This window comes from Mesocricetus auratus, unplaced genomic scaffold, assembly GCF_017639785.1.
Source record: "Mesocricetus auratus isolate SY011 unplaced genomic scaffold, BCM_Maur_2.0 Super-Scaffold_100004, whole genome shotgun sequence".
NCBI lineage: Eukaryota > Metazoa > Chordata > Mammalia > Rodentia > Cricetidae > Mesocricetus > Mesocricetus auratus.
The window spans coordinates 864,318-877,770 of NW_024429189.1; the positions used below are offsets into that span (position 1 = coordinate 864,318).

The 13,453-nt window shown below is 50.5% G+C and overlaps 1 protein-coding gene across 19 annotated transcripts in view; it reads left to right on the forward strand.

Annotated features, from left to right (window-relative positions):
- Fnbp1 (formin binding protein 1) overlaps window positions 1-11,637 on the forward strand; it is a 126,034-nt gene extending 114,397 nt beyond the window's left edge. For 9 of the 19 annotated variants that reach the window (XM_040745011.1, XM_040745014.1, XM_040745016.1 and 6 more), the window contains 4 exons: window positions 652-784; window positions 1,264-1,385; window positions 1,638-1,777; window positions 4,715-8,202. In XM_040745011.1, the coding sequence (XP_040600945.1) occupies window positions 652-784; window positions 1,264-1,385; window positions 1,638-1,777; window positions 4,715-4,893 (574 nt within the window). In that variant the 3' untranslated portion in view covers window positions 4,894-8,202. Of the gene's footprint in view, window positions 1-651; window positions 785-1,263; window positions 1,386-1,637; window positions 1,778-4,714; window positions 8,203-8,936 lie in introns of those variants that run through there. The other 10 variants (XM_040745012.1, XM_005085502.4, XM_013124809.3 and 7 more) reach the window with 2 other exon arrangements.
- Window positions 11,638-13,453: the final 1,816 nt, after the last annotated feature.

Here is a 13,453-nt window from a genome sequence, read left to right on the forward strand (position 1 = left end):
ATCCCACAAACGTCTCTAACCCAAGCTCCAAGGCGGGCGGTCGACAGGATCTCTGGGCTCGCCTCAGAGGGGTAGGTGAAGAGTGAAGAAGACACACGCTGTCTCTGTGGCCTCCCACAGGCATGCTGACCTACACACTCTCCCACACAGATAAGTAAGTGGATAAACAATGGCTCTTAAAGAAAGGAGCAGATGGACTAGAGACAGATGAAGACACCCATTGTAGCCCGCATGTGCACACACACACACACAACACAGTAAAATCAGTCAACTTTTTTTTTTTTTTTTTTTTTTTTTGGTTTTACGAGACAGGGTTTCTCTGTATTGTTTTGGACCCTGTCCTGGAACCCGCTCGGTAGACCAGGCTGGTCTCGAATTCACAGAAATTCGCCTGCCTCTGCCTCCCGAGTACTGGGATTAAAGGCGTGCGCCACCAAGGCCTGGCTAAATCAGTGAACTTTTGAAGAAATTAACCAGAGGAGACCATGAGGAGAAGGGGTGCTCTCATTAGGTAGCCCAGGCTAGCTTCCAATTTGAGCTCTTCCTGCCTTGGCCTCCTGATGCTGGGATCACCTGTGTGTATCACCAAGCCAGCAGGGTAATGGCTATTACTCAGGCCTCAGTCTCCATGTTGTTCCTATTCTTTCTCAGGGACGCCATCACCAAAATGAAAGACGTGTACCTAAAGAACCCTCAGATGGGAGACCCGGCCAGCTTGGACCACAAACTCGCTGAAGCCACCCAGAACATAGAGAAACTGCGGCTAGAGACGCAGAAGTTTGAGGTGGGGAACAGGTGCTAAGGAAGGAGCAGGAAGGGGAAGGTGCCTCCGGGGACCCCATCTCCTGCCCCCACCCCCACATTCTCAGTGCTGGGCTGTGTCCCTGGAGAGGAAAACCACCCTACTGATATGCCTGGGGCCGTGGGGTTTCCCAGGGTGACCTCAGAGCCACGGGATTGAGTCAGAAGGAAGTATAGTGTAATTTATCTGTGATTACATGGCTGCCCAAGAGTGTGGCCCATCCACCATGTGGGGATGACTGGTAAATTTGGTAAACAAGGGCCTCCCTCCCCCTCTCCCAGCTTTGCAGGAGAAGGAAGCAGTTTCCAAGGAGCCCACATGTATAGCCAGCCAGTGCAGGCCTGAGACATCAGCCACGCCTTCATACATCAGTGACTGTCCAGCCCTCACTTAAGGCCTGACAGCTCATGATTGAGCCTAGGCTAGCCCAAGCCCAAGTCTTCTGTGGATTTTGCTTCTAGGCCTGGCTGGCTGAGGTGGAAGGCAGACTCCCAGCACGGAGTGATCAGGCTCGCCGGCAGAGTGGACTGTACGACGGTCAGACACACCAGACGGTCACTAATTGCGCCCAGGACCGGGAGAGGTACAGTACCTGTGAGGCCCCGCCTCAGCAAAGGGCCTTCTGTCTGGCTTTGTAATTAGGTCTGGATTCTGGACTCTCTCATAAGGCTAGAGCGTCTGTTTCCACCCCCTCTGATGCTTCCCACATGAAAATGTCTCAATTCACCATCCAGTCCAGGCTGGTGATCTGAGGTGGCATCGCCCGTCGCCGGTGGGGACAGCCCTACACCTCCAGGTTGGTCGCTATAGTTGCTGTGTGTCTTCCTCTCTTGAGCAGCCCAGATGGTAGTTACACAGAAGAGCAAAGCCAGGAGAGCGAGCTCAAGGTGCTGGCCACGGATTTCGACGATGAGTTTGATGATGAGGAGCCGCTTCCTGCCATCGGGACCTGCAAAGCCCTCTATACATTTGAAGGTACTGCTGCCCACGCGGCAGCTTCTGCCTTCCTAAACTGACTGGGCGACCCTCTCTGTCTCTCTCTCTCTCTCTCTGTCTCTCTCTCTGTCTCTCTCTCTGTCTCTATACATTTGAAGGTACTGCTGCCCACGCGGCAGCTTCTGCCTTCCTAAACTGACTGGGCGACCCCTCTCTGTCTCTATACATTTGAAGGTACCGCTGCCCACGCGGCAGCTTCTGCCTTCCTAAACTGACTGGGCGACCCCCTCTCTCTCTCTCTGTCTCTCTGTCTCTCTATACATTTGAAGGTACCGCTGCCCACGCGGCAGCTTCTGCCTTCCTAAACTGACTGGGCGACCCCCTCTCTCTCTCTCTGTCTCTCTGTCTCTCTATACATTTGAAGGTACTGCTGCCCACGCGACAGCTTCTGCCTTCCTAAACTGACTGGGCGACCCTCTGTCTCTCTGTCTGTCTCTCTGTCTCTCTATACATTTGAAGGTACTGCTGCCCACGCCACAGCTTCTGCCTTCCTAAACTGACTGGGCGACCCCCTCTGTCTCTCTGTCTCTCTGTCTCTCTGTCTCTCTGTCTCTCTGTCTCTCTGTCTCTCTGTCTCTCTCTCTCTCTCTCTCTCTCTCTCCCTCTCTCATACATATGTTAAAATCATAGAAAACTCATTGATTGATTAATTTTATGTGAATGGGTGTTTTGCCTGCATGTGTGTGTGGGAACCATGTTAGTGCCTGTGGAGGCCAGAAGAGGGCGTCAGACCCTCTGCAACTGCAGTTATAGATGGTTGTGAGCCACCATGTGGGTGCTCGGAACCGAATCCCTGTCTTCTGCAAGAACAGCCAGTGCTCTTAACTGCTGAGTCATCTCTCCAGCTCCAGTAAAAGAATTTTTAAATAAATAAACAAGATGGAAAAATAATCAATAATCAACCTCTACCCACCATACACAATACACTCTCACACACAAACACACACACTTACATACACACACAAACATACACACATACACACACTTATACACTCACTCACACTTATATACACACTCATACCCACACAAATACACACACTTACACACACTCACATACAAACACATACATACACACTCACACTTGCACTTACAAACACACTCACACACAAACACACACACTCATGCTTATATACGCATTCACACACAAACACATTCATTCACATACAAACACACACAAACATACACTCACATGCACACAATCGCATACGATACACTCACAATCTCACAACGCTATACACACATGAATACTTTCATACACACGCATGCTCATACAATCTCTCTCTCTTTCACAAACACACATAGAAGGAAAGTAGAGACCTGGGTGAGATAAAGAAGTGTTAGTTTTCCTTGACCCACTCTGAGATGCTGCTGACAGGCGCCATTGTCCCCTGTGTGGGATCAGCAGGAAACAGGGCGGGCCATCATCGCATGCCTGTATCCTGTGTACCAGGACATGATGCTGCCCAGAGTTACAGAGGATGCTATGAGAGAAAGTCAGGGCTCAGGGAAATGGGAAGCTCTAGGGTGAGTCATCTGACAGCTCCTACAGGATTCTCAGTCTTTGGGGCCCACATAGCAGGGGGTGTCACCCCGCCCCGTGTCATTCTGTTGCTGTGATGAGACGCCCTGACAGCGAGCAGCTCAGAGGAGACAGGCTTCATGGTAGCTCACAGTTCCAGGTCCCAGTCATCACCGCAGGGATCCAAGACGGGAACTGACACAGCTGCTCATGCACACAGCCAAGAGATGAAGGCACATGCTACGCCAGCTTCTACCTTTACACAGAATCGGACTCTCAGGTGCCACCCACCTTCAGGGCGGGCCTCCCCACATCAGTTATGGTGGCTAAGACAGACTCCCACAGGCCAGGCAGTGGTGGCGCACGCCTTTAATCCCAGCACTGGGAAGCAGAGGCAGGTGGATCTCTGTGAGTTTGAGGCCAGCCTGGTCTACAAAGGGAATTCTGGGACAGTCAGGGCTACACAGAGAAACTCTGTCTTGGAGGAAAAAAAAAAACAAAAACAAACCAACAACCTCCCATAGACAGGTCCACAGTCTACTCTGCTGTACAGTTCCTCACTGACCTCTTCCCAAGTGGCTTTAGGTTGGGTCAAGCTGACAAAACTAACCATCACACACTCCCAAAGCTGGCCTCGAGGTGTGGTTGACTTTTAAATGACCTTAGAGAACTGTCACCAAAAAGAAAAAGAAAGAGCACGGGCTGCTCTTCCAGAGGACCCAAGTTCAATTCCTAGCACCCACATGGCAGCTCACACCTGTCTGTAACTCCAGTTCCAGCGAACCCAACATCACTGGCAAAACACCAATGCACATAAAATGTATATAGGAAGAGAGAGAACTGTCTGGGGGCCGTGGCTAAGGAGAAGACACAGCTGTATAGTGACTGACAGAGCTGAGCGGAGAGGAGGAGAGCCAAGGCTAGCCCAATGGCTCATCCTTGGTTCCTTGGAGATACCCTGGGGGAAAGAACAGTAGGAGTATCCCAGTGAACCCAGATCTCCTGAGCTGAGTTCCCAGGGTCTAGGGACACCAAGAGGGAACAGCCCTAGAGCCAGTAGGAAAAGTAGAACCTTGACTTCAGAAAATGCCAGAAGGGAAAGAGATGAGGGCCCTGCTAGAAGGTGCTGTGGAAGCTAAGGGTGGACCCCACCCGACCCTGCCCCAGGAGAAACCCTGAGAGGAGTGACCTAGAGGAGTAGAGATTCACCACGACCTGTGGGGAGGTGTGTGTGGGCTCCTCAGGGGATCTAAGGAAGGGTCCTCAGACAGGAGAAGGAACCTAGAGATACACGTAAGGAAGGAAATCATCGGGTAGTGCAGAGGACCCTCCCTCGCCTCCCAATATGTCCCCCCAGCACTGCCTGAGGAACCTCACACCTCACTTTTCTTCTTCAGGTCAGAATGAAGGCACCATTTCCGTGGTAGAAGGAGAAATGCTGAGCGTCATTGAGGAGGACAAGGGCGATGGGTGGACTCGTATCCGCAGAAATGAAGACGAGGAGGGCTATGTCCCTACCTCCTACGTCGAAGTCTATTTAGACAAAAACGCCAAAGGTGCTAAGACTTATATTTAATCCACTTAAAACCAAACAAACCCTTTAAAGGCACTGGAGTTGTCTCTCCCCACCACTTTGGCTGTTATAGGCCTTCAAGAGGCCAGCAGAGAGCAAGTGACACAGACACTTGGGAAACTGGGCCACCTCGTGCCTGAGTTTGCTTGTCCAACCTGACTATGTGCAGAGCTGCCACCGGCCTGCTTACAACTGTGTCGTTTGAAATCTGATCAGTGTTTCTATTCCTTCCAACAAATATGTAGGTTTTTAGACTGTATGGTGGTTCATGTCTATAGCCCTAGCACTCAGGAGGGTAAGTGACGAGCATCCCACCGAGTTTCAGGCTATCCTGGGCTACAGAGTAAGACTTGGTAAAAAACAAATAAAAGTTACATTTGTTACTTCATCAATGGAACTGAGTAACATCTTACAGACCTTGAGTAAAGACTATTAACATTTTTTAATTTTCTTGGTGCCCATGCCCAGTGCTGCTCAGGTCCTCCTGTTATCTTTTATTGTCTGAGTGTCCAAACAACCAAGACATGTCCAGAAAGGTGTGCTTCTGGCACAATTTAACTTTGACTTGACATTACAGTTTTCTGGCCCCACCTGATGGGCGTAGGCCAATGGTAGGGTGTCTTCAAGCTATTGAGGCGGTTTGTGAAGCATCGAGGTGCCCAACACCCCCGAGCATGGTGTTTTCAAGCTCAGTTCTATTCCTGTCAGAAGGTTTTCTGTGAGCAGAACCCGGTGTCCTGGCCACTGCACGCAGTGGCGTCCGCTCGTCCCCTTTTAAGGAAGAGACTTTTTTTAATCTCTGACACCTATAAGAGCCAAAGTTTGAATTTATAAGGCATCATTTTGGGGTTCCTGGCACATTTGACCTGGCTAACTACAGCCAGAAGAAAATAAAAGGTCTCCGTGTTTTAAAGGAGTCTGAGCCATGTGGGAATTTGCATTCTTAAGTCAGTGCTAATATTAGAGGGGAGAGTGACACCGGCCAGATGCAAAGTCGGTTCAGAACTGAATTGTGCCCATCATGACCCCTTCTGTCCCCGTCTGGTCCTTTTGTTGTTGTTTGAGACAGGGTTTCCCTGGGTAGCCCTGGCTGTCCTGGAACTCACTCTGTAGACCAGGCTGGCCTTGAACTCACAGAGATTTGTCTGCCTCTGCCTCCCGAGTCGGGTGCTGGGGTTAAAGTGGTGTGCCACCACGACCCAGCTCACATCTGGTCCTTTCTATTCGACTTTGGAAATGATTTACATCTTATTTTAAAGCAGGAAAAATGCTCTTCGCCTCTATATTAGGGGTTTATTTTTGTAAGCTGTTTTGTTTGTTTTTTAATGTGGTTGGGGATGAGATGGGGCTGTGTGTATGTTGGCAGGCTTGCTACCACTGAGATGTAGCCCAGCCCCTGCAATAACTCTAAAAGTGACAGCCATACATCTATCCGGGCTCTGAAACCTGAAGCAGTTTCAAGATTCTGGCAATAATTTCACAAGGGCCTGTGAGGTGTCTTTTTTTTTTTTTTTTGGTCAGTGTTTTGCTATGTAACCCAGGCTAGCTTTGAACTCCATCCCTCTGCCTCAGCTTGCGATTGCTGAGACAAAGATAATATTTTGAAGCAGTGACTGGCTCTTGGCAGTTACAAAGGTGGCACAAAGAGGACCCCATGCCCTCCCCAAGGCCCCAGCAGCCAATACCTCACAGTCTCAGAAAGAGGAGGCTGACCCAACCCACCTGTTTTCAATGCACATTAATTTTGTAATTTGTATTTCATTCGAGTAACTTTGCTGTCACAGTGTATCTAAAGTCAACCATCCTGGGGCCCCTTCAGGTGATCAGCCTGCTGGGTAAAATGGAGGGCTTTCCCTCGGGTTTGTGGAAGTTGGGGTAGAGAAGCATCAGTTTGGATGTGTATCTGTGGTCACAATCTTAAGTGTGTTGCTCAATTGAACCTTAGCATCCTAACAGAAGAACGAGACCAACGCTGACGACCCTGAATGACACTCTGTAGTTTCCATCTCCTCAGTGGTGAATAATAGAAATTCCTATGACCCTGAATGACACTTTGTAGTTTCCATCTCTTCAGTGGTGAATAACAGAAATTCCTTCCATAGTTTGCTGTTAAAAAAGGGAAACTAGAGGTGTGGTTAAGGGAAGATGGCTCAGCAGACACAGGAATTTGTCCCCAAGCCTGATGAATGAGAGTGCTATCCCTAGGACTCATGTGGTTGAAAGAAAGGACCAACTTCCAAAAGTTGACCTCTGACTTTCCTACGCCGTGGCACATGTGCGCACGCACACAAAACACACAGAACTCGATGTAAGAAACTAGAAAGCAGGGCGGTGGTGGCGCACACCTGTAACTCGGGAGCCAGAGGCAGGTGGATCTCTGTGAGTTCGAGGCCAGCCTGATCTACAGAGTGAGTTCCAGGCCAGCCAGGGCTACATAGTGAGACCTTGTCTCAAAACAACAGAAAATAAATAGAGTGAGAGCTAAGCTGTATTTTTCCTGTTATTGGGAAGGAAGAGCTGAAATTAACAGCCACCTGGGAGCTTCTGCCAGCCTGGGGGGGGGTGTTGCCTTCCCACCTAGCCCCTCCCAAACTCTGCCCTCCTGCCTCCAACCCCTGTGGGTCCAGTTGAGTCCCAGAGACTCAAAGCAGCTCTTGGATTTTTGGGAGGGGGGCGGGGTTCCAGACAGGGTTTCTGTGTAGCCCTGACTGTCCTGGAAGTTGCTCTGTAGACCAGGCTGGCCTCAAACTCAGAGATATGCTTGTCTCTGACTCCGGGATTAAAGGTGTGTGCCAGCACTGCCAGGCTGCATCTTGGCGATTTTTATAAAATAATACCAGGACGCTTTCTGTGTGTGTGCAGTATCTGTGACATACTTAAACATTGCCAAAACGCTAGACTACTCGAGCCTCTTGGGGCAGGGTTTCTCTTTACATCACTTTCAGTTGAACGTGTCTATAATCCTGCACCGCAGGGCATATTTGTATATATTGCAATTTGAAAACAACTAAACAGATTCTTCGAACAGTGTTGTTTTAGTCTTTTACCTGTTTTGTTATTCTTCTGCCTAACCACTTTTTGTTTTTATAACTACTGGGGAGGCCACTGGACTCTTGCGCTGTAGCTAGGTTCCCCCGGCTGGCTGCTGCACACTTGAGTTTATTGTCCCCCCTGGGCTCTGAGTAAGTTGCTCGAATACAGCTGTCATGATTGTTTCTCTCTATTCTCTCCTAAGAGAAAAGAATCTCTGCCTGTCATCCCCCAGTTGTGCCCTCATGTCTGCCTAGCTAATAAATGTTATGATTTTTCTCAGTGCTGTGTATTTTAAGTGATTTTTCTCTGTAATAAATATGTAACTCCTTCATCTCTGGTACTGAGGAATTTTCCAGCCAAATACTGGTTGTTGGTTTGTTTTTTTTCCCAAATAATTCTGCCTCCCTGTTCTTACCCTTCCTGTCCTCAGGGCTTGGAGCATCTGCTTTTCCTGTGTCTTCCCTCGCCTCTGGCAATGGAGAGCTTTCGCTGCGCAATGAGGCCAGGCAGCCCTGGGCCCCTCTTCCCAAAGCAGCCCATCCTTACTGCAGAGAGACCTACAGTTGCAGTGGGAGAGAGAATTTGCCCTTCAGCTTCCTCACACCATCCTGGACAAATTGATCTTTTGGTCCAGAGATGGGGCCAGCTAAAGAAGGGAATTAAAAGTCATGCCAGAGAGCCGGGAGTTGGTGGCACACGCCTTTAATCCCAGCACTAAAAACCAAAAAAAAAAAAAAAAAAAAAAAAGAGTCATGCCAGAGTGTGGGAAGTAGGAACAGAAGGACGAGAGTTCAAGGTCATCTTCAGCTATATAGAGAATCAGAGGTCACCCTGGGCTACATGATAGCCTGTCTCAAAAACAAAAGATTATAAGCCTCGAAAGCTCTCCATGGTAGAGACACTCTGGTAACCAGTTACTCAAATCCCTGCCCTTCCCCACACGGCAAACGGCTTGCCTCTCACCTACAGCTTTCTCTAACCCGGGGCTTTTCTTCTTTCTTTTTGTGTTATAGGTTCCTAAAGGCAGTGCACTTGACCAGACTTCCCCTGTGAGCCTACCCAGGAGCCACCATGGTCCAGCCCATTTGTCCCCACAGGCCTCCAGCGCCACCCAGGCTGACTGGGCATCCCCCAGCTCATTTGCAGGCTGGGTCCCCGCGCCCCTCCCCCTTCTCTTCACAGCATGCTCCCGAGGCTCGCCATCCCCTCTGCCCATTGTATCGGCAGGGGCATTTCTCCTCCTCAGCCCCACACAGGGGTTGTCCGCCTCAGCCCAGTGCCCACCACGTAGGCCACAGAGACAGCTGGACGTGTGCCCATATCCCTATTCCTTCCGGGCTCCCAGTCCACCCACAGATCGCCTGGCCAGTCCTTGCACATTTCACACCGTGCCTTCTGTCAGCCGTTGCCACCGGTTTCCTGGGTGACTACCAGAATCCAGACAAGGAGGGCCAGTCATGCATCGGGTGGACTGAGCACCCACCTGTCTCCCATGTGTCTCCTGGGACATCAGCAGATGTGTCCTTCTCTCCAGAGGCTGCTGCCTCTGCCCCTCCTGATCATCCGTCCTCCAACACCTCAGCACCGACACCTTCCACATTCACCCCAGTGGGTCTGTGGTGGGACTGGGGCATCCAGCCCCGCCCACCCCCACCTTGGTTCTAAACCGTCTACATGGCCCAGGAAGATCCACACTGACGTCCCGACTCCAGCTTGTGGGCCCACTTTGCCTGTGTCTACCTTCCGTGAGCACTGTCCACCCGTCATGGCACCCTGTGACGGGGGCCTCACCCACTAGCTCATTGCTGTAAGGTGGACCTGCTGAATCCCATAGGTAGCATTTGAGGACTCTACTATGTTCCTCACCAAAGCCCTTGTGCCTCTTGTGGTCCCTCTGGCGGCTCTGCAGCCACCACTCCTGCATTTGATCCTGGAAGCCCCGTAGAATGGATGGAGTGTGCTTTTGAAGCTGTTTTCCTCCTCGGATGGATTTTTGCTTGAGAACCAAGATGGTCATTGGCACCTTAGAGGCACACAGCTTCTCTCCCTTCCCGGTACAGAAGCACTCAAGACTTGGCCTCGAGCCCCTGCGAAGGGCACCCCGTTAGCACGAGCTTGAGAAACTTGGCATCCTCCTCTGGGCAGCTGGTAGCCTGGCATCATGTCAGAGGATCAAAGACATGGGAGTCTTACAAAGACCACAGAGATGGGTACACAGACAGAAAGGACAGGTCCTCGGGGTCTGGCCTGGGCTTTGTCTAGAGTTTGTGGAAATGCAGACATTCTCGGTAAACTGGGGCTGGCAGACTACCCTGCAGAACAGCACTGCCAACTTCACAGCAGAGGGCGGGTATCAATCAGGGTGGGGAGCACGGCAAGGGCCTGCCCTTGGGTTTCAAGAGCAAGCAAGGATCAGTTCTCTGACTTTCTCTACCCCTCTTCCTCCCAAGCAAGGCCAGGCCCAGGGTCCTGCACACGGCCCTCTAGGGCCCCCATGAAGCTGTTCCACAAACCACGGTTTCTGTTCCCTGTAGCAGGTGTGCTCTTAGTCACATGAGGAAGGCTTAGTGAACAAGAGGGAAGTCTGGTATCTGACTGTGACTGTCGGGGCCTCAGCTCCAATACGGTTAATGGGACTGGGGTCCCTGCAGCCCCGCTTCAGCGGTCACCAGGCACCTATCCCCAGAACCTCGGATTTTCACCAAGTTGGGCTGACCACCGTCCCCTCCATGAGGAAGCTAAGTGGTTTTTACAGATCTCGGTAACGGATGAAGGACGTGTCTCCCATCTCTAGGGTCAAGAAAGACTGTTACCACAAAGGTAAAACGGATTAGCTGCCAATCCAAGACTCTGCCCGTTTCCCTTCGTTTCTAACTGCCTGTACTACCTACGTCCAGAAAAGATGGAGGACGAGCGTCTTCCAGCCTGTTCTCTGAGATGCACGCTCTGCTGTGGGAATCCTGTGGAATCTTACCGGTTGTGGGGGGAGGGTGCAGGTTTTCCCAGGGAGCTCTACACTCCCTCTTCCCCAGGACCCCACTGCCTGTCATCCCTAGCTGCTAGTGTGCTGTTACAAGAATGACTCACTGTAAAAGAACCTGCCCTGCAAATGACTTAGAGACGAAAATAAAAGGAACTTGACATTTATCTGTTTTTTTTTTTTCTATGCAGGCTATGAAGCTGTAATGGCTCCTCCCTCTAGGCTGAGCGGCTCAGCCAGTGGGATCAGCCCAAATGTTGCACAGGGGGCTTCTAATGTCTTCTGGTGACACCTGTAGTGATAGAATGTTCACACAAAGTCAAGCAAGTTCTGTTCCTGCCAGTGATTTTCCAGAAGCTGCAGCCTGGTGTTTCTTTTTGATTTTTGTGTCCTGTATGTATAACATTCAGAATGTTTCCAATAATGGTTCCAAGCTCTCTTTTAACATGACATCAAATCAAGCACCTTTTAAAACATGCAGTGTGTGTGTGTGTGTGTGTGTGTGTGTGTGTGTGTGTGTGTGTGTGTGTGTGCCAGTGAGCTGCACTAATTCTTAGCCTTGAGGGCATGGCACTGGGAAGGCCTTCACAGCTGTCAAGTCCTGGACTAGCCTGTGTCTCTGGAGGTGGAATTAAACCAAACAAAGTGCTTTCATTAGAAGGCTACTCTCAACCTTGTAATTAAATGTGAGTCCTTTCAATGTTAAATAAAATGTAACTTCTGGCGTACAGTCACCGCTTCTCTGGTTGCATGAAGAGATGACTCTGGGGCTGGGGAGATGACTACATGGGAAAAATGCCTACTGAGCAAGCACGGGACCTGTGTTCAATTCCCCGCACCCACATAAACAGCTGGGCACAGAGTGAGAGCAGCGCCCTCAAATGGGGCGGGGCAGGTGAGTCCCAGTCACCAGCTGGACTGGTCATCTATGAGACCTTGTCTCGAAAATTACAGACACGCATGCCATTAACCCTGGTCCAGGACAGCCTCCAAAACAATACAGAGAAACCCTGTCTCGAAAAGCCAAAAAAATAATTTAAAATAAAAAAAAATATTGAGTCCCAGACCAACCTAAGTTACACAGGGACTTGTCTCTATCAAATTAAGATAGTGATAAAGGGTAACATACAATGCTGTTGATCTGGTCTCCTATACATGTCAACATGTCAGCTGTGAGCAACCCACAAGCTTGAACACACACACACACACTGTAGTCACAGAAGCTCCCAGGGCTGATAGCTGGCATCTGTTCTTTTCTGTCATATAAACTTGAGGAATCATGACTACTCAGGGACAGGCTAGGGACCTACAGGGACCTACTTAACTATGTCACTCCCGGTCCTAAAGGCCATCACATCACAATGACATGTCCTATTTAAGAGTAGCAGACGGGGGGGGGGGGGGGCAGCATGTGCAGGGTTTGACTCCTTAGCAAGTGAGGATCAGGGTTTGACTCCTTAGCAAGTGAGGATTTTCGTTTTTGTTTGTTTGTTTTTGGAGACAGGGTTTCTCTGTGTAGTCCCGGCTGTCCTGGAACTCACTCTGTAGACCACCAGGCTGGCCTTGAACTCACAGTGGATGGAAGTGGCTTCCACGAAAGCAGCTACCAGGAAGCTAACATTAGGACCAAACTTCTAAACAAGAAGCGGTAGTGGATATGGGGGTACACAGCTGAAATCCTAGCACCCAGGAAGTGGGCACCGCTCAAGGCTGGTCACTCTGTAGAGACTGTGTATTGGGGAGAACCAGGTGACAGGTGTTAACAAAAGGCTAATTTTGGAACACCATTTCCAGAATGTTCTTTAAGGACTTGGTTCCCTCAGGAAGGAGTTTGTGGACCATAGCCTGACATCTTCGCAGCTCCTCAGAACCGTCCTTGGCTGGGAGCTCTGAGCCCCAGGGTTAGACACCCTTACAAGACAGGCAACATGGCTACAAACCAGGAGCTAGGCTGTGGCTCCTGCCCTGGCACTGGGGTTGCAGAGAAGTTACTAAGTCACAGAATCAGGACAGCCACACACCCTTGGGTTGGGTGTCTCCTGTATTCTGGAAATACCAGCTTGCCCTGGCCACACCCAGGCCTCAGGCGCCTTGTTAGGGAAGTGGCGACCCCTAGTGGAAGAAGGCGTAACTGGGATAGCATCCCTAACCTGCAACTATGGAGGACGCATAAGAGCCTGGGGGTGGGGTGGGGTGGGGAGCATCTACCTCCAATGTCAGAGCTGCATGCGTGCTTACAGTAAAATTCTAGGATTGTGAGAGCCTCAGGGCAGGGCAGCCCCCCCAAGTCTCACTGTTAACTGCTGCTGCCAGCAGTCGGCTGGCCAGGCAGATGAAGGCAGCAGAGTGGAAGCCCTTGCTGCTGTGCCTGGTGACCTGGACCTGGGTTCTATTCCTGGGCTCCCATGTGGTGGAGGGTGAGACCTAACTCTGAAAGGTTATCTCCTGACAGTCACGTGTACACAGTAGCATCCTGACCCCATCCTCAAACTAAGTGAGTTAAAAAACAAGCAAATTGCTGGTATCAGAGGTGAACCCCAGGGGTCCTGG